The sequence below is a fragment of the Phoxinus phoxinus genome, assembly GCF_949152265.1.
Source record: "Phoxinus phoxinus genome assembly, chromosome: 23".
NCBI lineage: Eukaryota > Metazoa > Chordata > Actinopteri > Cypriniformes > Leuciscidae > Phoxinus > Phoxinus phoxinus.
The window spans coordinates 4,541,583-4,566,127 of NC_136898.1; the positions used below are offsets into that span (position 1 = coordinate 4,541,583).

General features: G+C 38.1%; 1 protein-coding gene across 1 annotated transcript; it reads right to left on the minus strand.

Annotated features, from left to right (window-relative positions):
- Nucleotides 1–281: 281 nt before the first annotated feature.
- On the minus strand, nucleotides 282–24,423 carry ogdhb (oxoglutarate dehydrogenase b). Its single transcript, XM_079599201.1, has 23 exons — nucleotides 24,238–24,423; nucleotides 22,992–23,390; nucleotides 20,646–20,834; nucleotides 17,293–17,395; nucleotides 13,505–13,620; nucleotides 13,190–13,344; nucleotides 12,241–12,387; nucleotides 12,047–12,137; nucleotides 10,455–10,634; nucleotides 6,923–7,051; nucleotides 5,934–6,113; nucleotides 5,665–5,817; nucleotides 4,861–4,963; nucleotides 4,616–4,744; nucleotides 4,139–4,289; nucleotides 3,930–4,057; nucleotides 3,634–3,812; nucleotides 3,475–3,546; nucleotides 2,358–2,483; nucleotides 1,893–1,965; nucleotides 1,636–1,799; nucleotides 1,342–1,496; nucleotides 282–813 (listed from the first exon to the last, which is right to left on the minus strand). The coding sequence occupies exons 2-23, from the start codon at nucleotides 23,223–23,225 to the stop codon at nucleotides 693–695; spliced, it is 3,078 nt and encodes a 1,025-aa protein (XP_079455327.1). The 5' UTR covers nucleotides 23,226–23,390; nucleotides 24,238–24,423; the 3' UTR covers nucleotides 282–692.
- Nucleotides 24,424–24,545: the final 122 nt, after the last annotated feature.

Consider the following 24,545-nt stretch of genomic DNA (forward strand, 5'->3'; position numbering starts at 1 on the left):
ATTTTATGTCTTGCAGTCTTTCTGCTTGCTGCATAATCTCAGCTTGTTTTTTTAAATACAGGGACAAAATGATGCTTTCAGTCCTTGAAGTCACCTATTGAAGTTCATGATAATTTGGCACGGAGTGCTTAGAGGGCGAATGGGAGGGATGAAGATGAGGATGAAGAAGATGTTGTCTTTACATTTCCTTCTATATTTTAAAACTCCTAAATGCAGGAAAGCTTACTATTTCCTTTCGCAATCATTTAAAAATGCATAGGGTTCCATGCATGTCCTTGAATATCCTCATGCTATCATGACTTTTCAATATGTCCCATTTCTGAGAGACATTTCTTACACTTCTCTCTGTGATTTGTGTGCGTATTTTAAAAGTAAATATTATTCATATTATTGAGGGGAAAGTTCAAGCGGTGTCATTTTAAGGCTCTATTAAAACCATCATCAACATGCCTCAGAAAATACATGCATGCAAATTGTTACCATGTAGTTGCTAAAATTTTGCATTCTACCAAAATAATCTGCATTGATAGACCTGTCATACCTACAGAGTAAAGCAAACCTGTGCTTTGGTCAGGAGATACCTAGCTGCCAGTTTGCCCTCTTAACGCTATCAGCGGGATGTGAGCTTCCTGAAAAACAAGGGACGGAGGGACAGAGGGATGGAAATTAAGTGAATGGATGGGGTGAGGTGGTTAAGACCGGCCCTGGAAGGCATCCAGGTTGAAGGCGGTGTCCAAGAACCGCTCCAGCTCCAGGAGATGCGCCTTCTTGTTCCCTGTGGCAGGAGCAGCTGCAGGGTCTCGGCCGGCATACCTGAGAAGAAAGCAACGCGAGTGGGTACAACTACAGATAAATGTTGCATGAGTGGATCGCACAAAAACGTATTCAGGTCACCCCAAACTAAAAACTATTTCAATTAAATTTGAGATTTAAAAATATTTTTCATTTAATTAATATTAAAAATACTTTATTTTTGCCTTAAGAAACTGAAGCCTATTTGTATGACCATTAAAATTATTTGTATTGCAATACATTATAATACAGTAATTATAGTAAAACTCAAAAATAAAAATAGCTAATTTTTTTTTTTTTTTTAAATAGCATGCATTTAAAGAAATTGCATAAATAATTTACAATGTAAATAATAATATATTTTTCCCATTCCAATAAGAAACTGAAGAAAATAAATATGAAAAGTGTGTCAATATTACTTGACACATGACTTAATTTTCTTTACACCAATTTTAAATTCTTTTGATTCTGGAGTAAAATATGAACAGGTTCTTGAGAGATTTTCTGAGATTTGCCCCTTCAAATGAATAAAAAAAAAACACTAGTTACCAAACGGGACGGGTGTTGTTGAAGGTTCTGCTGATGCGTGGCTTGACATAGTCATAGTAGCCTTGATTCTTATGCTCTTCCTGGCACCACAGCAGCTGAGCCTGTGAATACTTCTCTGCCTCTGCTTTCACCAGGTCAAACGGGAATGGAGAGAGCTGGAAACAAAACATTTAAAGTGCAGGAATTAAGTGAAAATTATAATGTGTTGTTATACATGTTTAGGAAAGAAAGCCTGACAAGCATGGGGAAATAAATACAGAATATGGCCTAATTAATAAAGGTGTGTGCAGGTACCTGCTCAATGCGGCTGATGGCTACTAAGTCCTCCAGGCCTCTGGTCTTTCGCTCTTTGGTGAGGTCATAATAAACTTTCCCTGTGCAGAAGATGAGATGCTTCACTCCCGCTGAATCCTGTGATGCACTTCCCTCTTCTGGAATCAGACGTCTGAAGTGTGAGCCTGATCAAAACCAAACACAACAGACCATTACTACAACGTCCAGCTAAAGCATTTTTATGACATTAAACCATTCCTAAGATTTCAAGCACACACCTGGTAACATGTCGTCAAAGCTTGACTTGGCCTCTGGGTGCCGTAGCAGCGATTTAGGTGTGAAGATAATGAGCTAGAGCAAACAGAAACAAAAAATATATATTAAAAACAAGTTAGCTACAGACAGGGTCCCAAACATTTTGACTGTCCCACACCTTTCCATGGGCTGGATTTAGATGGATTTAATATATATATATTCAGATTTTAAAATGATGTAAGCCATTTTGACTGAATCACTAAAAAAGGAATATAAAAGAATGATTTGCTCAGAAAGTGGGCATGACTTACAATAGCTGTCCAATTAAATATTTTTGAGCAAAAATATTTCTATTGCAAATATGATTTACCATGAATAATCCATGACTACTTCCAGACCTGGTAAGCAATTTATAATTCCCAGATATTTCCAGGGTTTTTATTATGTGGAAAACTTGTTGAGTTGATAAACAGTGAAATGTCTCTCACAGGCTTTCTGAAGGGTAGAAGGATCTGCCTCCGAAGAACATGGAAGTAATTTGCAGGAGTTGAGCAGTTCACCACAATCCAGTTACAGTCATAAAGCTGTCGGACGGCAAAGTCCTCTGTGATTTTCTGTGGCAAAAAAAAGAAGAAGAGTATTAAAGGATTAGTTCACTTTTTTTATTTTTTTATTCCTGATAATATACTCACCCCCATGTCATCCAAGATATCAATGTCTTTCTTTCTTCAGTCGAAAAGAAATTTAGGTTTTTGAGGAAAACATTCCAGGATTTTTCTCCATTTAATGGACTTCAATGGCAACCAAATATTCCAATGTTCAAAGAAGGTTCAAATGTCCGTCTCAATGCAGCTTCAAATGCTCGACACAATCCCAGTCGAGAAATAAGGGTGTTACCTAGCGAAACGAACGGTTATTTTCACAAAAAAAAAAAGCAATTATATACTTTTTAACCACAAATGCCCGTCTTGTACCATCTCTGAGATGCATTGCATCATCACGTTGTAAAGGTCACACGTCACGTCATCTAAGTTATTTGTCTGGTTACTCCGGTTCGAAAAGGTAGGGAAGGGCGAAAAAATTTCTCCTCCAACTTCAAAATCATCCGACATCTTTGTTTTAATTCATTATTATTACCGGTATTTTTTATAAAAAAAATTGTGACCTTTCCAACGTGATGACGTAATACAGATACGTGTCTCAGAGATGGTACAAGACTAGCATTTGTGGTTAAAAAGTATATATATATATATATATTTTTTTATAGAAAATGACCGTTCGTTTCGCTAGATAAGACCCTTATTTCTCAACTGGCATCGTGTAGAGACTTTGAAGCTGCATTGAGACGGATATTTGAAACTTCTTTGAACATTGGGATAGATGGTTGCCATTGAAGTCCATTCTGTGAAGAAAAATCCTGGAATGTTTTCCTCAAAAACCTTAATTTCTTTTCGACTGAAGAAAGAAAGACATGGACATCTTGGATGACATCGGGGTGAGTAAATTATCAGCAAACATTTTTTTGAAAGTGAACTAATCCTTTAAGCATTTTGCTACAATGATTAAAAAAAAACAGAGCTTGGTTGAAATGTCTATGTATTTTACCGGGAAAACGTCAGGGTCATCATTGCACATCTGCAGGAATCTCTCTGGGCGGGCGGAGGAGTGCTCTGGTCCCTGGGAACAACAGCAAGAAAGCAATGAAAAAGAGAAATGATGGAAAGATGAAAGCCCTGAGGTGGATTTAGGATGAAAAGACCTCACCATGCCCTCCATGCCATGAGGCAGTAGCAGCACAATGCCGTTCTGTCTGACCCACTTGGCCTGGCCAGGGGAGATGAACTGGTCGATGATGCACTGCGCTGTGTTATGAAAGTCTCCAAACTGAGCCTCCCAGAGCACTAGAGCGTTCGGGCTCGCCATGGCAAAGCCAAGCTCAAAGCCTGCACACAATGAGACAGACCTGAGGACATGCTTGTTCAGTGGGCATAAAAATGGTACACACTGCAGCTTATTCTGGCCGACAGCAAACAACCACAGTTCATTTGATTTATACCCACCAAGAACCCCGTATTCTGACAGGGAGCTGTTGCACACAGTATAAGGAGCCTGGTTCTGGTCCATGTAGTTCATGGGAATGCAGGTCCGTTTGTCAACGTTCTGATCATGTAGCACATGGTGCCGATGACTGTATGTCAATGAAAAGGGAGACTGTGAAGTTGCTTTCAATTCAAGTTCAATCAGAAGCAGGAGATGCAGCTATTCTCACCTGAAGGTCCCTCTCTCCACATCCTGACCACTGAGACGCACATGAATGCCTTCCTTTAGCAGAGAGCCCAAGGCCATGTATTCTCCCAGAGCCCAGTCCACCGAGCGGTTCTGCACCATCGCAGCTCTGCCCTTCAGGATACGGGACAGACCTTACAGGAAGACAGAGACAAAATGACCTCAGGGTAATGATGCTCAGGTACAGATGCTAGCTTGACTTAAAAAATATGTTTGAAGCCTGATTTGAGGTAAAGAAGCAACTTTATAATAAATTTTTTGGCAGATTTTTGTGATGATTTCTCACATTTTTGGAAAACGTAAATATTTAAGCCTTTCCCCATTAAAGTATATAGGAGCTGTATTTGTATTACCAGAAACAGCCAGTTCCTGACATGCTTTAAAAAGGAGTTTGGGTACAGGCGATCTGCCTTTTTCTAACTGTGTGCATGTGTATGCAGAAAGGGGAGATGAAAGGTACCTCCGTGGATAGTGAAATCGTCCACAGGCACAGAAGAAGCCACTTGACCAATGTGACTGAGCATTTCCTCAGTGAGACCAGTGGACGGACAGCTCATGCTCTTAGGTTGACCATCCAGAGTGAAGAAACCTGTAGAGTTAAGTACAAATGTCAAGTCAAGCAGATTTCAGAGCAAATACAAGTAAACACACATACAAGTGTCTTGATGCTGTTTAAGGACATTGTACATTAACACAAACACACACCAGGCCAAGGTGAGTCAAGCCAGTGCTTGATGTGCATGATCTTCTCATCTTTAGAGCGATTATATGCCTCTTCACAGATTTTGTCATACTTCGCAATTTCCTCCTACAAGGACAGAAAGGCAACATTAAATTAATGTAAATATTCACTTCAAGTAATTTCAGTTAGAAAGCATCTGACAAATATACCTAGTCAATATTTCCTATTAATGTCATTGCTACTAGTCAAACGTTTGGGGTAGGTATGATTTTTTTTTTGTGTTTTATTAAATAAATCTCTTATAATAACAAAACCTGAATTTATTCAGTAAAAACTGTAATATTGTGAAATATTATTACAATTTAAAATAACTGTTCTTTATTTTAACATATTTTAAATGTAATTTATTCCTGATTCAAAGCTGAATATTCAGCATCAATACTCCGTGTCAATACAGTCTTATAGTATAAGATAGTATGAGTCTTATACTGAGTATTGATAAGTATAAGTTAGTGTATAATACAGTCTTCAGTGTCACATGATCATTCAGAAATCATTTATCATGTTGATTTTCTGCTCAAGAAACATTTCAGATTATTATTAATGTTAAAAACAGTTGTGCTGCTTCATATTTTTGTATAAATGATTATACATTTTGTTTGAGGATTCTTTGATTAATAAATTAATACATTTGAAATCTTTTGTAACATTATAAACATCTTTACTGTCACTTTTTATCAATTTAATATGTCCTTAAATAAAAGTATTAATTTTTGTAAATAGTAGTGTATATATTCATATTAGCTGTAATATTTGTTTAATCTGACCTCATATTCCTGTCTGCTCACGGCTCCTTCAGCAATGAGCTTTTCAGCATATTTTTGCAGAACAGGTTTCTGTTTCTTTATCTGTTTGTACATTAATGGTTGAGTAAACATCGGCTCATCCATCTCGTTGTGGCCGTTACGTCTGTAGCTCACCTATAGAGGAAAGTTGAATGATAGTATCAACACCTAAAGCACATTTGACACACAGTTGGCAACATTCCCAGTTGAAACAAGAAAAGAAAAAGAAAAGATAAAGAGTGATTTCCTACCAGATCAACAACCACATCTTTATGAAAGGTGGCTCTCCATTCTGCAGCCACGGTACACACATACATCACGGCCTCAGGGTCGTCTGCGTTCACATGAAAGATGGGAGCGTTGACCACTCTGGCCACGTCAGTGGGGTACGGTGAGGAGCGTGCCATTCGAGGGTCAGTGGTGAAGCCAATCTAAAGAAAGGGGAACAAAAGCTATTTAAATAAATGCAAACATTTACCAAAAAAAGTCAAACTCTCTCAGTGATTTCAGCCATTTAAAAAAATTACACCATTTTGCAAACTTTAACCACACTTCTCATAAAAACCCAAGACATGTCAATCATCCTGAACATGCAACCTATAAGGAAATGGGAAAATGTATACACGTCATTCCTAAAAAAAAAAAAAAAGTCACTTGCAGCACCTAGAAAGCCATATTTTGTATAAATTATAGAATATATACACTACCGTTCAATAGTTTAAGGCCAGTAATATTTACTTTGAAAATAAATTAATACTTTTATTTAGCAAGGACACATGGAATTGATCAAAAGTGACGGAAAAGACATTTATAATGTCACAAAATATGTCTTTGAAAAATCCTGAAAATTATAGTTTCCACAACAATATTAAGCAGCACAACTGTTTTTAACATTAATAATGATAAGAAATGTTTATTTGATCAGCAAATCAGCATATTATAATGATTTTTGACGGATCATGTGACTGGAGTAACGAATCAGAAAATTCAGCTTTGCATCACAGGAATAAATTGCATATGAAAATATATTCCAATAGAAAACGGTGATTTTAAATGATATTACTAAATCAACATATTGCCATTTTTACTGTATTTTTAATCAAATAAATGCAGTCTTGGTGAGCATAAAAGAATTCTATCACAATTTTTTTACTGCCCCTCAACTTTTAAATGATTGCATATAACCAATTTCTGCTTGAAAAGGTAATTCTCTGCTGGTAAGAGTGTGAGAGAAACAGACCTGGTTGTTTACGACCACATGAATAGTACCATGGGTGGTGTAGGACGGCAGGTCACTAAGGTGAAAAGTCTCGTAGACGATGCCCTGACCTGCAAAAGCTGCGTCTCCATGCAACAAGATGGACATCACCTTCAGAAACAAGGACACATCCTTCTTAGACAACATGTCAATCATGTCTTGTTTTCTAATCAGAAATGATGATTTAAAACCGTTCTAAAAACTGCTGACATAATACAGCTAATCACACCGCAAGGTGTTTGTCTTTGAGGGAACTGTTTACGGTAATCTTTGTATAAAGGCCTCTTTATCTGTTCTTTCATTTAGTCCATGTCTATAACTTTGAGTTCATATACAGTGGGAAGAACAAGTATTTGATACACTGCCGATTTTGCAGGTTTTCCTACTTACAAAGCATGTAGAGGTCTGTAATTTTTATCATAGGTACACTATGCAACCTCTTGTTTGGTCGCTCTCCAAGACTTCCGGTTGACGCATTGTTTGACCTCAATCCAGATAACAGTTCAGCTAAAGTGAATATGTGGAGAGGTGGACAAAGGGTATGCAAGAGGCCTATGAGATTGCCAGAGAACATGTGAAAAAGAGTACTGAGAGAAACAAAAGACATTATGACCAAAAAGTAAGGTGTACAAATGTATATCCTGGCAGCAGTTCTCGTGAAAAACATGACTCCAAGGGGGGGGGGTCCAGGGAAACTTCGAAATTACTGGGAGGATGAAGTCCATATTGTCATCCGCCAGTCTGCTGAGGATACTCCAATCTATGAAGTGAAACCAGAACAGGGCAAAGGCAGAGCAAGAGTGTTGCTTCGAAATCCTCTTCTCCCCTGTGATCACTTACCTCTGGGTTACTACACAGACTCAAAACAATACACCAAAGCGAAGACACTAACAAAAACACGCAGCTTCACCTTCCAAAAGAAGGGAGGAACATGAGCTAGAAAACGACAGTGAAAGTGATGAAGAGTACTATGTCCAAGTAAAGCCCTACCAGTTTAGGGCCCAACAAAATAGTCATAACCAGATAGAAGTGGAAACCACACCACAACTGTTACCTACCTGTGAAAAATCATCGGAACAAGATGTACTAGCACATGTTGACTCACCCACTAAAGGACAAAAAACAACTACTGAAGAACAACAGTTACCTGAACGATACTTACCTGAAAAACAGTCACACACTAAAGAACAAAAAACACCTACTGAACAACAACCGGAGCGATACTTACCTGAACAAAACGTACCCGCTGAAGAGCAACGTTTACCTGATCAACACTAAACTGTGCAGAGGAATCCTGTAGAGGAACCATCTGGAGCTCGACAACGACGACCACCAAAGAGATTCACATATGAAAACATGTTACAGTGTGCAAAATGCAAGAAATGACTTTAACTCTGTAATGGAAATTTTATTTAGAAGTGTTTTTTACTTATGGTGTGTTTCATTAGAAGTGTTTTGTTTCTTATCAGTATTCTTACTAATGGTGTAAAATAATTTTCTCTTTATCCATACATTTTATTTTGTTATAATCAAATTAAGCTATGCATATTGAAATAAAAAGAGTTTAACCCAAGCTATTAGAAATGCATAAGTAAAGATAAGCTTTCAGGAACAAAATGTTATAGAAGGCTAAGTAGAAGGGACTATGTGTACTCCAAGTGACCTTTTGTGTACTTCAAGTGTGAAAATGATGTGCGTAGCTTTGATCGAGCAAGAGATATGCAAAAAGTGTGAATTCAAGCAGCAGCTAAGAACAGGAAACTTTTGCAGACATGACATTGTTCTGACCAGTTAGAATTTCCTTCATCCAGGTTTTAATAGTAATTATTTCCACAACAACTCACACCCCATACACACATGGACACCAAATATGAATTATTGGGTACCAATGTCAATTTACTACTCTCAGCCCCCAGTTATCAGTTATCCAGTCAAGTAAAGAAAACCGAATGAACTTTCACTTAAACAGGTCTCAGATGGCATTGCAGGATTGTAATGACACTAATTGCCATCATACCTTCACTGACTGCCTTAATTTATTCCAATTAACTTGTCAAACAAGGGACTGTTGCACTCACACAGGATCAACGGTTGTTAGGCTGAGAGAACATAGACTGTTAAAAGCCAAGAGAACATGGACTGTTTAATTGCCTAACAAACTAATGATATGAACACTTTGAAATTTTCCTTGGACTGGAGCATTTTTTTAGGAGGCATCGGCCTGGATGAACTTGAACTTGACTATTTCCTGTATGGACTTTTTCATTCTAAATGAATATTCTTTAGTGCCTTGATTCTGGGACTGTAGTTTGAGGCACTAGCTCATCGGACTTTATCTCAGAGAAGCTGTTAATCAGCCAACAAGGACTGTCTGTAAAACAGGAATATGGCACGTGTTTATGGAAAATAAGCATTTCTTAGAGACAATATGCAGTGCAAAACTATTATATGTGACCTGTTACTTTTATATAAGTGTGAAGTGAAACTAAACTGGTGGACTGGTTTATGACTTTGTGTGTTTGTTGTCGGGACGACATCTTATTTTGTAGGGGAGAGTGTGACCACGCTGCATGTTTGGGTCACGAAGGTGACTCATTTATTACTAAAGGGAGTACTACACCAGCGCATGTCCAGGCCCGTCTGAAGTTTGCCAATGACCATCTGGATGATCCAGAGGAGGAATGGGAGAAGGTCATGTGGTCTTATGAGACAAAAATAGAGCTTTTTGGTCTAAACTCCACTCGCCGTGTTTGGAGGAAGAAGAAGGATGAGTACAACCCCAAGAACACCATCCCAACCGTGAAGCATGGAGGTGGAAACATCATTCTTTGGGGGATGCTTTTCTGCAAAGGGGACAGGACGACTGCACCGTATTGAGGGGAGGATGGATGGGGCCATGTGTCTTGGCCAACAATCTCCTTCCCTCAGTAAGAGCATTGAAGATGGGTCGTGGCTCCGTAAGAAGCTTCTCAAGGTCCTGGCCTAGCCAGTCTCCAGACCTGAACCCAATAGAAAATCTTTGGAGGGAGCTGAAAGTCCGTATTGCCCAGTGACAGCCCCGAAACCTGAAGGATCTGGAGAAGGTCTGTATGGAGGAGCGGGCCAAAATCTCTGCTGGAGTGTGTGCAAACCTGGTCAAGAACTACAGGAAATGTCTTAATTGCAAACAAAGGTTTCTGTACCAAATATTAAGTTCTGCTTTTCTGATGTATCAAATACTTATGTCATGCAATAAAATGCTAATTAATTACTTAAAAATCATACAATGTGATTTTCTGGATTTTTGAGGAGTACCTATGATAAAAATTACAGCAAATAAAACCTGCAAATTACAGATAAAACCTGCAAAATCGGCAGTGTATCAAATACTTGTTCTTCCCACTGTATATATACTAGCATACCCCTTGACAAATTAAATTAGATAATGTCAGCATTTAAAATTTACAGTAATAATAGATTTGTTTTCACACTTGTGTCCAACAACACAAGTACAGAATCTTTGAAGTTCACACACCCTATTGCCGTCAGAGTCCCCGCAGTAGAACTGCTCTGCCTTGGTCTTGCCCTGCACTACAGGGTCCACTGCCTCCAGGTGTGAAGGGTTGGCCATCAGGGATAGTGTGATGTGGCGTTCAGTGACCCGGTTGATCCGTCTGTGGTACATACCCAAATGATACTTCACATCACCTGAGCCCTGAAGGAAAGTCACAGACAAAAACCGAAACATGAATAGGACTGAAATGTCGAAAGCCAAGATTCTTTGCATGAGAGGAACATTGCATACATTACAGAGTTTATATTCTTTAAAGAATTCTTTATATTCTTAGAAATGAGAGAGAGGATGTTTTCACAGAAATATTGTGTGCAGAGCTACTTATGTTGACTACAATTATGGTAATGATTGTTTAAAATATTACTGCACTGGTTGTTCCGGATTTGCCTCATTTGTCAAACATTACCACTTTAAAGTTGTCATGAAATGTTCTATTCTATTACTGTGAACAATTAATTTGTGTGAATGTAATTAGAATTTGTTTAACCTTTTTTTGTCCTCATAATTCTTAATAAATAAAAAAATTAATAAAAAATAGCGTTTGATTGAACTGCGAAGGGTCATAGCACTTACATACTGTTGTTTTACTGCTAGCTTCCATTGTTCTCATTTGTAAGTCGCTTTGGATAAAAGCGTCTGCTAAATGAATAAATGTAAATGTAATAATTCTTAATCAAAATGTCATAAATCAATAATTTGGTGAAACGTTTGACTTCTCTCTGCTGATGCATGTCGGAGTTCTTCAGTCATTTATTCTGCCCTTTCTTACAATTGACTACAAGCTCACATTTAGCTGATCTGCCTCAATCAACAACAGATGATTTCCCTACATGTTTTTCTTTTTTGATAATCTGTTTCACTTAGACGCAATAAGGTCTCAAATAACGAAGAAAAAAATCTGTCGCTTATTATTTTTTATCGCGCCTTTGAAAAAGAAGTGAAACATTTAGGTTTCATAGCATAATAATAAATGGAAAGACGTCGATTCTCCTCCACTGTAGTGGTGTAACGGTACATATTCTTTATTTTCGGTTCGGGTCTTTCAATTCGGTACGCATGAGCAATGTAGCAAAAATGTAGCATTGTTTTAACCACTGCACATGTGAAACTTCTATGTGCTGATATCAATAAACTTTGATATTGTGAAAAGTACATAATAAAGTTGTCCAAAACTTGAGACATGCTGGATATTGAGAGCTTAAAACAAACTTATAAGCAGCCTGTAGTTTAAAGTGGCTTGCCCTCCTGTCAGATGTGTGTGCTGTCCGGTTTAATACATTTGAGACCTGGTTCACTTTCATTATCTTATGCTTATAAACTTATCAGCAAATGTTGGAAAGCCATGCCAGTACTTTGAACCATGACTTCAAAACCAAGGTAAGTAACTGTAACTTTTGTGGTAAAGTTGCTGAGATGGGCTTATCTTAGGCTTTACAAAACAAATATTTCAGAGTTTGCAGACTGATCTACTTTTTTCTAAGCTGTTTACAGAGTTGAACTGTGAAAGTGAAACGTCTGCTGAAGGAAATGATGGTGGCGTGAGAGATGATCACCTCATCCGCAGCTTCCAGCTTTGAATCAAACTGGCAGAAGATCTGCTCCAGCTCCTTACGGATCACATTAGCAAGCACATTCAGACGACCTCTGATGGAGAGCAGACAATTCAGACACGTTTCAATGGCCCAACATATGTACCCTGATGTACTTCCCCATTTAAAATACATTATTCAGTATTTTGGTCCTCTACCTGTGTGGCATGCCCATAATAACATTCTCCACTCCATTCTCACTGGATTTGTCGATGATAGTTTTGAGTGCAGGAATGAGAGACTCAGATCCCTCCAGGCCAAAGCGTTTCTCTGACGACCACTTCCTCTGCAGGAACTCCTCAAACCTGTCGGAACCAGAGCATTACAAAAACATTCACAAACATCTTCTGACATACTAAAAAAATTTGTTATTGCGTATAACACAATATCAAAGCAAGTGTCATCTGCAAACAAATGATGCACGATTCTCAGACTGAACTTCTGTTTTTTTCAAGGACTTTTAACGAACTGGTGTCAATTGACCGTACGCAAAGACCCGCCCCCCTTAGTTACTGTCGCTATGTCCGACAAGCCACGCCGCTCTCACGCCACAGCATGTTCTCACGCAGTGAAAAACACATCGCGGAGCAAAGATTAGACTGACAACACACTGACAGACACAGACCAGGTTACTTTTTGGTTACTATTGATATTAAACATATTAAACAAAGTCTCACCTTTCAAATTTGGACATTTTTTTAAAGAAATTTAAACAATAAATACCGTTTTGTGGCTCTTTAATGTGTCTGACAGATCGCTGCAGAGCATCAGTTAAAGCTGCTCGTGAACCGATCATCTCTTCCTTCTAATTAATTTATAGCATCAAATAAACATGAATGAACATCAGAAGGAATGTTGTTTTAACCGCGGAAAGGCGTCAGTACTCTCCGTTTTTCAAGTTCAAATCCTCTCATGTTAATCTATTAACTCTCCTGACTGCTTTATCGGACAAAATGGCGGATGGCGAAGTATGATTGGTCAGATCCCCTGTCAATCAAGCTCCCTGCGAAGGGTCAATTGTAGTGGCTTAAAGGATACCTGTGCTTAAATTATATGAATGTCAAACTATTCATTCAGGTCTCTAGAAAACTATGGCAAGGGGCAGACCTGGTTGAGCGGACCATACGGGCCAGTAGCGTCCTCTTCTCTTCCAGAGTAAACTGCATAACTCCTGGCTTCTCAAATTTCTGTCTGATCCACTGACACTGCTCCAGGTCGTTGATAAACATGAACTCCACCCCGATGTGTTGACAGTAGGCCATCTGCATAGTGTAGCGAGAAGTCATGTTTTTGCATATTATATGTATATTACATTTTTAAATATATTTTTATGTAATGCAATGATACTCATAGCTACATCATTCATATTCAAATATCATTGCATTATTTGCGTCTCAAGTGGGGAAATACTTGGTAACGCACCTCTAAACGCCGGATGATTTCCCTGAGTGGAAGGGCACTTTCACTGCCCCCGATAAAGGTAGTGGTGGGAAGCCGGAAAACTTTATCCAGATCCGCTTCTTCCAGTCCGTAGAAGCCTGACAGCAGACATGCAAACAAATGGATGGGGCAGGGGGTGGATAGGCAAGTGAAACAAAACACCACAGCGGATCCAACCGACACACGTAAACACAGAAGACAAAATGGTACTGCATTAGAGGAAGCAGGAATGTGGAACAATTTTTATGATTTAAAAGTTTTATTTAAAACAAACAGTGTAAGTAACAGCACATTCATGCACATACGACACAGAACATGTGAAAAAAAAGTCTAAGCCAACAGTGTTAGCAGAGGAAAAAAAGGAAAGATGGTGAAAAACAGATCTATTCCAGCCCAGGGGTAACACATGCATGAGATGCTACAAATGGCAACATGCATTTTGAACAGCGTACAATTTCACTTCTTTTATCATTGATTAATAAGCAATGTAAGCGTGTTTTATCGGCAATCAATGAAGGTATGTAAACTAGAGTCATTACAATGAGTCTTGCATAGAAGATTACTGTGTGACCTTTAACTTCAAGGTGCCAAAACACTGTTCATCCACAACGTGTAACATGAGCCATTCCTATTTACTTATCCACACAAAATACATAAAGAAATGTACCTTGAAGCTCCAGGCATGTAAATATGATAACTTGTTCTTTCTTACAACACCAGTAAAACAAGATTACAGAAAACCAAGCGTGACGACAAGTGAACGAAAAAAGATAAAACCGAGAATGTATATAAAAATTGTTTGTCAAGTCAAAAGTGATATTCTGGTCTCTAGATATGGCTCTGGATTTTTTTTTTTGCCTGTTTTATTTTCTGACAGGCAAAAACCATAGGCCTAAGTTAGATCACATTCAAACATCATTCATTTCCGTAGAACAATTACCTTGGTAATAGCGATGTTTATATTAAAGCAACTATTACCATTACCAACTGGAATCAACCAAAGATGAATTTGGGAGAGTCTAATAACATGTCACAGCCTCAAACTCAAGCACTGAGGCTAAAACTGCCATTCCAAGAGGATGAGGACATTATGTAAGAAACAGACCCTAGGCAAGGTTAATGAGGGAAATCGCCACATATGCCAGCTGGGGCTGTTGCGAGGACCAGAACGGCGCAGTGCCACGTGAAGTTACATAAATGTATTTCTAATAAGAGTTGATGAAATTTTAAAGCTACATACCGAATAAAGGTACAAAAAGGGAAACCAAAAAAGCATGCTCAAGTGTTCAGTTACTGACAGCTTTATTGGACTAAGCATAAGGACCATATTCGGATATGCAAAATCAAGTGCATGGGGTTCCACTAAATGCAAAAAAAAAAGACAGCAAGACTATGCAACTCTAGATGCATTTAATCACTGGCTTTGTGCTGTGTGCTTTGAACTAGTGGGAGCTTCTAAACAATGTTATTAACTCAAGTGCACTAGCTAGTCCTCATTCCTCCAGCAGTAAGGTGAGAAAATTAATGCCCCCGGTGTGGACGTGACCAATGTTACAAAGTGTTTTTTTTTTTACCACGCAATGACCTGAAATGAACCGAACCTGTGAGGTGTTCTGAGAAAAAGCACTGAGCGCAGCATTTCCACTGAATGAAACGCAGAACAATGCAGTGCTGGAAAACTGAGGGCCCTGACACTGTCAGAGAGAGAAAACTCACTCACCTCACATAGTGCAACCCTACCGTCAATAAAGTACAGACGGATGGCTCACTAGTATTGGATGCTCATTGACAATTAGCCTGCCATTGATGATATATGCTCTAAAATATCACGCTTGACCACTGGAAGTTACCGATCAGATACAGCAAAGTTGTTTGGGAAGGTGAAAATTGCAATCTGGATGATTCTCTGACTGCTGACTGAAGCAGAACACTGCACTGCCAAAACACGTTCATTACACATCAGTATTTTTGTTTTGTTTTGAAGTAAAAAATAAATGTAAACAACATTAAACATTAGGTTGATGTTTCTCATCTCACTGGCAGACTGGTTTTTCTTGTTTTAAGCAAAAACCTCATTAAATTTATTTTCCAGTAAGGTAAGGAAAACCTAATTAATTAATTTTCATTTTGAAAACAAGTCCTCATATACCATCTATGTAATATTTCTTCTCAAATAAATGCATCTCATATTAAGGGTAAAATATTTATACTATGAAAACAAGACAAAAATACTGAATAAAACGTTTATTTTCAGGCTGTGTAATAGATAGTAATGAGATTTTGTTTTGGTTTTTATATACATTTTCGACACACAAGGAACCTGAAGACCAGGAATAACGACATTTGATGAGCTATTAGGAACTTGTTTGAGGCATTTTGATGGTTCACATTTCTCAAATTGTTGTGTTGACTGTTTAGATGGAAAAACAAAATTTTGCGCAGCACGTCAACTCTGTGGGTGTGGCTTGTCTCTTGCTAAAGGTTTCCAATCATCCCTGTTAAATGTATGCATGCAAATAAACCTCTACAAAAAGTTTGCGCACAATATAATGAGAGATAGAGCAACTGCTATTCACAGCTTCCAGAAAAGCAATCAACAGCCTACGCATTACCAGTGCAATAAAAGAGCCTCTGTGAGGGGATATGAAAAAGGCAAAGTGAGAAAGAGGAACTACAACTTCACACTAGATGAGTCAACTGACCCACACACCTCTGAGGTCAAGAGTGAGACATGACTCATGAGCAAACATTATTTACAATGGGGAGAGCCAGAGGCCTGGATATGCAGTGATAAGGTACAAACTGATAGGCTCTCTATATTCAAATCATAATTTGGCAGCATTTTTAGGCATCATTATATATTATATATATTCCAAATAGTACGCGGCATAAAGTCAAGTCAAATGTCATCTATGCACATATATACACTACTATTCAAAAGGTTTGGGTCAATAAGATTTTTTTAAATATATATTTATTCTATATTTATTTTCGGCAAGGATGCATTAAAAGTGACAGTTAAGACTGTTATAAGGTTACAAAAGATTCTACTTCAAATTGAAGGTTCTTTTGGACTTTCTATTCATCAAAGAACCCTGAAAAAAGGTGTTCCACAAAAATATTAAGCAACACAACTGTTTTCAACATTGAGAAGAAATGCTTCTTAAGCAGTAAATCATCATATTAGAATGATTTATGAAGCATCATGTGACAGTGAAGAGTAATGATGCTGAAAATTCAGGAATAATTTGCATTTTAAAATTTATTAAAATAGAAAACAGTTACTTTGAATTGTAATAATATATAATTCTTACTGTATTACTGCATTTTTGAGGATAAAAGACTTCTTTCAAAAACATAACAAAAATCTTAACAACACAAAACGTTAGTACAGTAGTGTATACAAGTATATATAAAGGTCCATTTAATAAATGTGTAATTTCACCTAATATATGCGTGTTATATGCATATTTGGACTTGTTAGAGTATTGGTCTATTTTAATCAACTGAGCATTGGCAGCTAGGTTTTGGAACAAGGCCATCGTGTGTGTCCAATATCACACAATTCCCAGGAAATGTTTATAGTATGCTGAACCTGCACACAAACAACACTCACTGCTGAGTGTTTAAATTGTACCCATTGCAAATATTCAAACAGGTCATGCATGCTTCAGGTTAGGGTGGAGGATATACACAGAGTGTTGGACAGCACATAAACAAGTCATGCACATAAAATATTCAATCTCTCCAACGCCCAATCAAAACCTCACCAAGTTTATCAGAGGATGTGATTATATCTGCAGGGACACACGAATCGAGATCTGCATCCATTATTCCGAGAGGATCCAGCTGTGCAACGTGGTGCCCCCGAATCTGCAGGGATTTCCAGGAAAAAGACATAGATAGAAGGAAAAGTAGAGAGGGAAGGACAGTAGCCCAAAGATTAGTATGAACAGTTGAGGAGGTGAGATTGGGACAGATAGAGAGATGACAGAAGAGCGGGGACAGAAGGACACAGAGCAATGTTAACACACTGAATGAGCACGCTTGCAATCACACTGAACACCACAAGCAGTTCTCACCAGATTGATGGAACCCGATAGATACCGGGGCATTGTCAAAATTTACACAACTGATGCCCAATGGGTCAAGTTTGGCTATATGATGACCTCTGACCTGTGAACAAGGCAACAGCACTTACAAGCTAACAGAGGTGTGCAATCACAGATTAAATGGCATTTATATATTTATATTAAAAGGGACTTAGCTTTTTAATTAATACAATTAGCCAAGATATTTCACTTAAAAAACATGTGAGAGATAAGGATTATTCCATTCAATTCTGTGGAGCTTTTACAGATTGTGTTTGAGGATCATGTGGGCCTCATCTACTTTAACCAAAGTTTTAGACCAGAAATATATTATTGAAACGTGGAAAGTTTGGAAGGAAGGGCATTATATTTAGGCAGTGTTGACATTCACTACCAGCCAAAGGGAACACTGACTTGTTCTTTAACCCTTTATACAGTTTAGAATAACAGTTGAGTCGTCAAACAATGAAACATAACACAAATGTAGACGATCATTCAAGAGTTTGGGCTTGGTAAGATCTTTTTATATTTTTGAAAGAAGCATTTTATGCTCACAAAGACTGCCTTTATTTGATCAAAAATACAGTAAAAACTGTAATATTCTGAAATATTACAATAAAATTCTGTTTTCTATTTTAATATATTTTAAAATGTAATTTATTCCTGTGATTGCAAAGTCTTCAATGTCACACGATCCTTCATAAATCATACTAATATGCTGATTTGGTGGTCAAAAAACATTTGATCACCATATGTTGGAAAAAATTGTGTTGCTTAATATTTTTGTGGAAACTGTGATCCACGTTTTGAAGAATAGAAAGTTTTGATGGGGGTGGATTCTGGAATCCAATGCTGCTTCAATGTGTATCTAATGAGTGATTATAATCAAGGTATTAATCAATATTTTTCCTTCTAAATATCAAATGAGTTGAATGACTTCTCTAGGCATGTGAGTTTTTACCAGTGTGATTACTTAAATATTCTTTGTATGTATTCTCTAATGTCTGTATTTGATATCTGAATGCAGTAACAGTGCTTGCTCATTTAGCCCGGCTTCCAGAAATGAAATATGGAAAGATGTTTTGTTTGAGAAAAGTCTTCAACATGTGTTAAAACAATATATCTGTTCTTCTAGCTCACCATGATGAGTAAAGGTCACAAGGGTCATTGAAACCAATAGTTTAAGTGACCATTTCTTAGCTAAAGCTTTACTTTACTGCGTTATCCTAAAGTGTCCTTTTCTTGAGAAAAGTGTTATATTAAAGTGTCATCTCCTTGAGAGAAAGAACGTATTATCTTGATGTTTTGAGAATACTCTCCTGTTTATAGTTAGAGCCTGGCCAAATCCAACCTTGAGGAAGCTGTGTGTCGGTGTGTGTGTTAGTCTTTTTGGTTACAGGTTAAGGAACCACTGGCATTATTGGAGATTGACTGAGTACTTGACAGACAGACTGGCGCCCAGCAACGCAAATCTGCAAACTGGAAGGTCACGACGTGCCTAACTTCAGGGTCAGTGTCAGCTGCATAATCTATGGAGATATGCTTCAGTCTATCTGTATATGTGTGGAAAATTACTATGTGTAACTATTTCTCAGCCAATCAGAAACTGCAATCTGAAGCAAGGAGGTAGCTTAGACCTTGGTGGAGGATATAACTGACTTCTGCCTATCTTCAGTAAAACTGTTCTTTAATTTATTATAATTCTGACTCTTTGTCTTAATTAATAATTTCTGGTTCTGGGTCTTTGACTGTAAATCCCCATACAGTTTAAAAGAACATTTATTTGCCTTTATTTGATAGAAATCTTTTGTAACATTATAAAATGTCTTTACTGTCACATTTGATCAATTTAATGCGTCCTTGCTTAACTGAACTTACTGAACCCAAACCTTTGAACAGCAGTGTGAACACATAAATTATAAGTATAACATATACAGGTGAAACTCGAAAAATCAGAATATGGTGCAAAAGTTAATTTATTTCAGTAATTCAACTTAAAAGGTGAAACTAATATATTATAAAGACTCATTACATGCAAAGTGAGATATTTCAAGACTTTATTTGTTATAATTTTGAGGATTATGGCTTACAGCAATGAAAACATTTTCACAATATTCTAATTTTAAATTTGGGGTTTTCATAAGCTGTAAGCCATAATCATCAAAATTATAACAAATAAAGGCTTGAAATATCTAACTTTGCATGTAATGAGTAAGCCTGAAAGGGTTGTATTCGCTCTAACAACCGCCTCGCTCTACATTATCCCGCTTATTACATGGCTACCTACCAAATAAATCAATAATTTGACACAAAATATTGTTTTAAAAAGGAGTTTATTGATTTAAAAACGATTGTATTGCTTCCGTCAAAGAACACCGTGTCCATGGCAACGCTCTGGACAGAGAGTCAGAACTGCACTTTCACTGGTCACCGGGACATAAAAACTGCATGTATAGAAACAGCAGTAAAATATGATAAAAATCTCTGAAAAAGTTTGATGACTTTGCCCCAAAATAAGGTTTAAAATGCCTTTTCCCCACAGGTTATACTTTTACTACGCATGCGCAAAGGTTCACGACACCAACAGGCAAAACCTCAACAAAACCTCAACTGCATGGGCGTCAGTGGAACCAGACGATAGGCTTAAATGTTTCCCGGCTTGACTGTTAAAAGCAGATGATTGGCTTTCCAGCGGGAGGGGCGGGACATGTACATACAACCGCCATCTTTGCCGTCACGGGTTTTACTTATATCGTTGTATTGAGGATTGAGGAAGTGGCATGTCTCTTATATAAATAGTCTCTGGTTATACTTAGCAGCGTCTGTTATCAAGAAATAACAGACCGCATTCTACATTAGAATTTAACCAAGCCATGTAATAAGTCTATATAATATATCAGTTTCACATTTTAAGTTGAATTACTAAAATATATTAACTTTTGCACGATATTCAAATTTTTTGAGTTTCACCTGTACTATGTTGAGGGGAAAACCTGTAGCAGTTAAATGGTCCTTTCCGCCAAACTTTATACCTGGTAGGCACGGATGAGGGACTGCACGGCTAGGTGATCTTCCACCAGTTTTTCCACATTGGGCTGAGCTCCAACCAGCGCCTGGGCCTGAGAGAGTCCTGAGAGACTCACCCCCACTGGAGGTGGACTTTGGTAGGCAGTGCCAGGGGGAGCGCCTGCGTTGGCGTTACGGAAGAAGATGTCCCATGACTGTTGAGAAACGAGCACAGTGTGCACAGGAAGAGATTAAGAAAGAGAACAGTAACAATATTTCAAGTGCTGTGCACAAAATAAATAAATGTGTTTTACTATGTCCCTAATCCTGAAATAGAGCGATGTCCATCTTAGGAAAATGGACATCTTCACCCTTTATTCAAATATTATTATTATTATCAATTATTATTACCGGTATACATTTTGTAAGCATATTGTAGTTGTGATTGGAGTAAATAGTTTTATGCCAAATTGTTCACACATCATTTTAAGCCAAACACATGTGAAAACCAATGAAACATTAATAACTGATTATGTTGAAGTCAATGCACACTTTGTCCTGTGAGCTTTTTGCTTTTCTATACATTTTCTTTTTACATAGTAAAATAAAACCTGTAGCTGAAGTTTGCCTAATAATTCTGTCAGATAAATACCTTAACCAAGTTTAGTGCTTTGTTCTTCCCACATTAAATATTTTTCTCATATTTTGATGGTTTAATTGAACGTGTAGGGTCATTAAAAACACAAATATCCCCTCCGGACATCACTGTTAGCCACTGCTGTAAATCCACCAAAGCATATCAGTAATTCTGGTTTATTAAAATATAATTTTAAACAAGTTAAAAAAAGCAGCTGACTAGCAGTATTGGTCTCTTGCATAATCACACAGGAACATAATCTGACTCATCAATCTGGTTCATCCCCCAAAGTCTCCAGTACAGATGGGAACTGCAGTCACATCTGAGTAAACTGTGGGAAGGGGTCAAATTTCAGTAAACTGCTTTTCAGAGGAGCAAGACTTCACTGGATAAGCTGGATGTTTAATAGCATAACCAAAGACTTTAGATGCAATCATTTGAAAAGCTTTAGGTTCATGTAGGGACAGAAAGTTTCATGTAGGGACAGCACTGAACCCTAGACCACATTTGACCTGGTTCTGCACATGAGGGCTTACTTACTGACACATCAGGTCACTGTGATTCAATGACATCACAAAGGACCTCATACTAACCTGATAATTGTCTCATAGGCTTTCCTGCTTTGAGGAGCTAAAGAGCTCAGTGTGTTAAATTGAGAGAAGCGTGGTGTATCGTCCGTGAGTAGGGCACACGAGGGAAGTCTATACTGTAGTGTAACACTACTATGCACTTTCTTTATAGATTTTGTTACTTCTATCTACAATAAACAACTTTCGAGGAAGTCTGCATTTTTTTGCTTTCTTCAGATCTACCTGCCTATTTGAATTACTTGTGTACTTGTCACTTAGTGCTCAAAAAAGGTCAAAATGAACAATCATGAACAACAACCAATGTCTATGCATCTAAAGGTATGCTGAAGTGTGTCGTTCAATAACTGAAAAGATACCGAACTAACTGAAAGGGTAATGCAGCGCAGCAGGTTTAACCACTGCACTTAACTTAGCATGTTTATGATACATTCATCACATTCATATAACATTTAGTTCCACTTTGAAAACACCCATCCTGGAAACCAGATAAGGACATGTGACATGGAAAAGAAAAGTCTTACGTAACAGGCCTGCAAAGCTAAGCTTACTGTCTGAGTGGGAAAACAAAGTCACATTATGAAACGTGGATGTCCTCAAGCATAACCTTGGAGATCGAAGAAGTTCCTCTTCGGTTTACCTTCAAACTAGAGAAATAAAATCTGTCCAACTCATAAATAAATCATTCAGGCTGGCTTGTGAACTGAATCATTTCTAAAGATCTGACTCAAATATTAACATTTCATTCACAAATTAAACCATTGCTGCTACATTAACTCTCATGAACCTGTCAAGGGGAATAAGCCGGATGTCAAGATTTTTCAGAAAATTTTATCTAGTCCAAAAGTCATACTTAATTGTGTTTAATGGCGTGAGGGCGGGACAACCTGTCACTCACAAGAGATCCACCAATAGGAAACGATAACAACGATCCAATGAACTCCCATTGGACAAAATCAAGTTCTACCTTACATATTTTCGGTTTGAGACTTAATAAGGGAAGAAAGAACTTCGCACCTTTGGTTTCATTTTGACTTTAAGCATCATAACTGTGGTATTGTGCTTTGATCCGTCCACAAATGACTGGACCAAAAGCAGCCAGAATTTCTTCACAGAATCCTCTACTACGCTGAAAGCTGATGTCTTACCTTGTGCACGCTCTTGGGGTTCTCCAGCCACGCATAGTACATCTCCTCCACATAGTTGGAGCTTGTCCCGTTAAGAAAAGGCTCAGTGGCGACAGGGGCCGTGAAGCCCCTAAAGGGCTGAAACGTCCTTAGGGCCCCGGGTGCCACTGCTGTCCTGTGCTGTGAGAAACTTTGAGCACTTTGAGAGGCTGTGAGCGGCCGCAGCCGTGCAGCGCAAGTCCTTAAGCGATGCATCGCAGTCTATAAAACAGCTCCACCGCCTCTCCAAACCAACCAGGAGAACGAAAGCTCCCCGCAGCACTGAATCCAACAGATCCTGGATGTGTTCCTTTAATAAAGGTGGTTGTCCTCCTACTTGTCCACTCAAGGCCTGTTCAAAATCCTGCCCGTCCCAGGAAGCTGAAGAAAACACATTTTTAAAAGATGACATTTTGGCAATAGTAAATGTTAAGAAATTGACAGCATGCTTTTGTGCCCATTTGCTCACCATCCATATGCGAGCTGTCCTTTAATTTATGAAAAAGACTGATTATATGCATGCATATGCATTCTTAAACTCTGAAACAGTCTAAATGACATCCACATCTCAAAACAGATGGCATTTCTGCAATAAGGAAGTTCAAACCCTGCATAAACGAGACACTTGAACTCTGGTTGCATGAGGAAGGCTTTAAGTGTACAGTAAATCACTGAATGGAAATAGAAACTGTAAATACCGCTTTAAGTTTAAGGTGCCAAAACATTCCTTGTCAAGTAAGTTAACTTAACAGTTGGAAGTCAAATTAGCTAGAGGAAATGTTTCTTATAATAATGAACTGCAGATGTTAACTTTTGATGACTGTGGCATAGAGAAGGGCTCTTCTTACCCTATAAGCCATGAAATGAGCAAGAGTCACAATGAAGTAATAAAATAAGAGTTTAATCTGTTGGCAGCAGAAAATGTCTCGGAGTAACGGAGCACACCGGCTAGCTTCAGCTAACTCGAGCTAATAACGAAACTCTCCATAAAACCTTCAAACGTCCTTTTAAACTGCCCCATACATCAGTGGAAGATAATAAAACAGCACGTTATACAGCTCCAATAACAAAATATACCACTAAATGTGTCTCATAAAAGAGTTTTCTCTTCAGTACCGGTAAGGTTGCTGACTGATGCAGAAGAGACTCGCTAACGCCTTACTGACAGGAACATTAAAACGTGAAAAAGCGATGCGAAAACATGGATAAAAGCGATTCAAATACTTACTCTCGGAGCAGGATCTTTTTTAAAGTGTGGTTTAATTTCATAAAATACAAAAATTGAAAGAAAACGAGTGAGATATCAGGAGCAGGATGTGTCTCGTGGCGGCTCTTATTCAGATAAATGAGTCGCTCGTTTCTAGGCAGCGCGAGCACTGCTCTCTGCGTCACGAGCGCGCGTGACGTCAGCCGCACGACGCAACGAGTTGCGGTTACTTTTTTTTTCTTAAGACATCCTGGAATGTAACTAATGCATGATGCAATTATTTATTTAATTATGTACCATATACACAACTAGAAGCGGGGTTTTAGCAA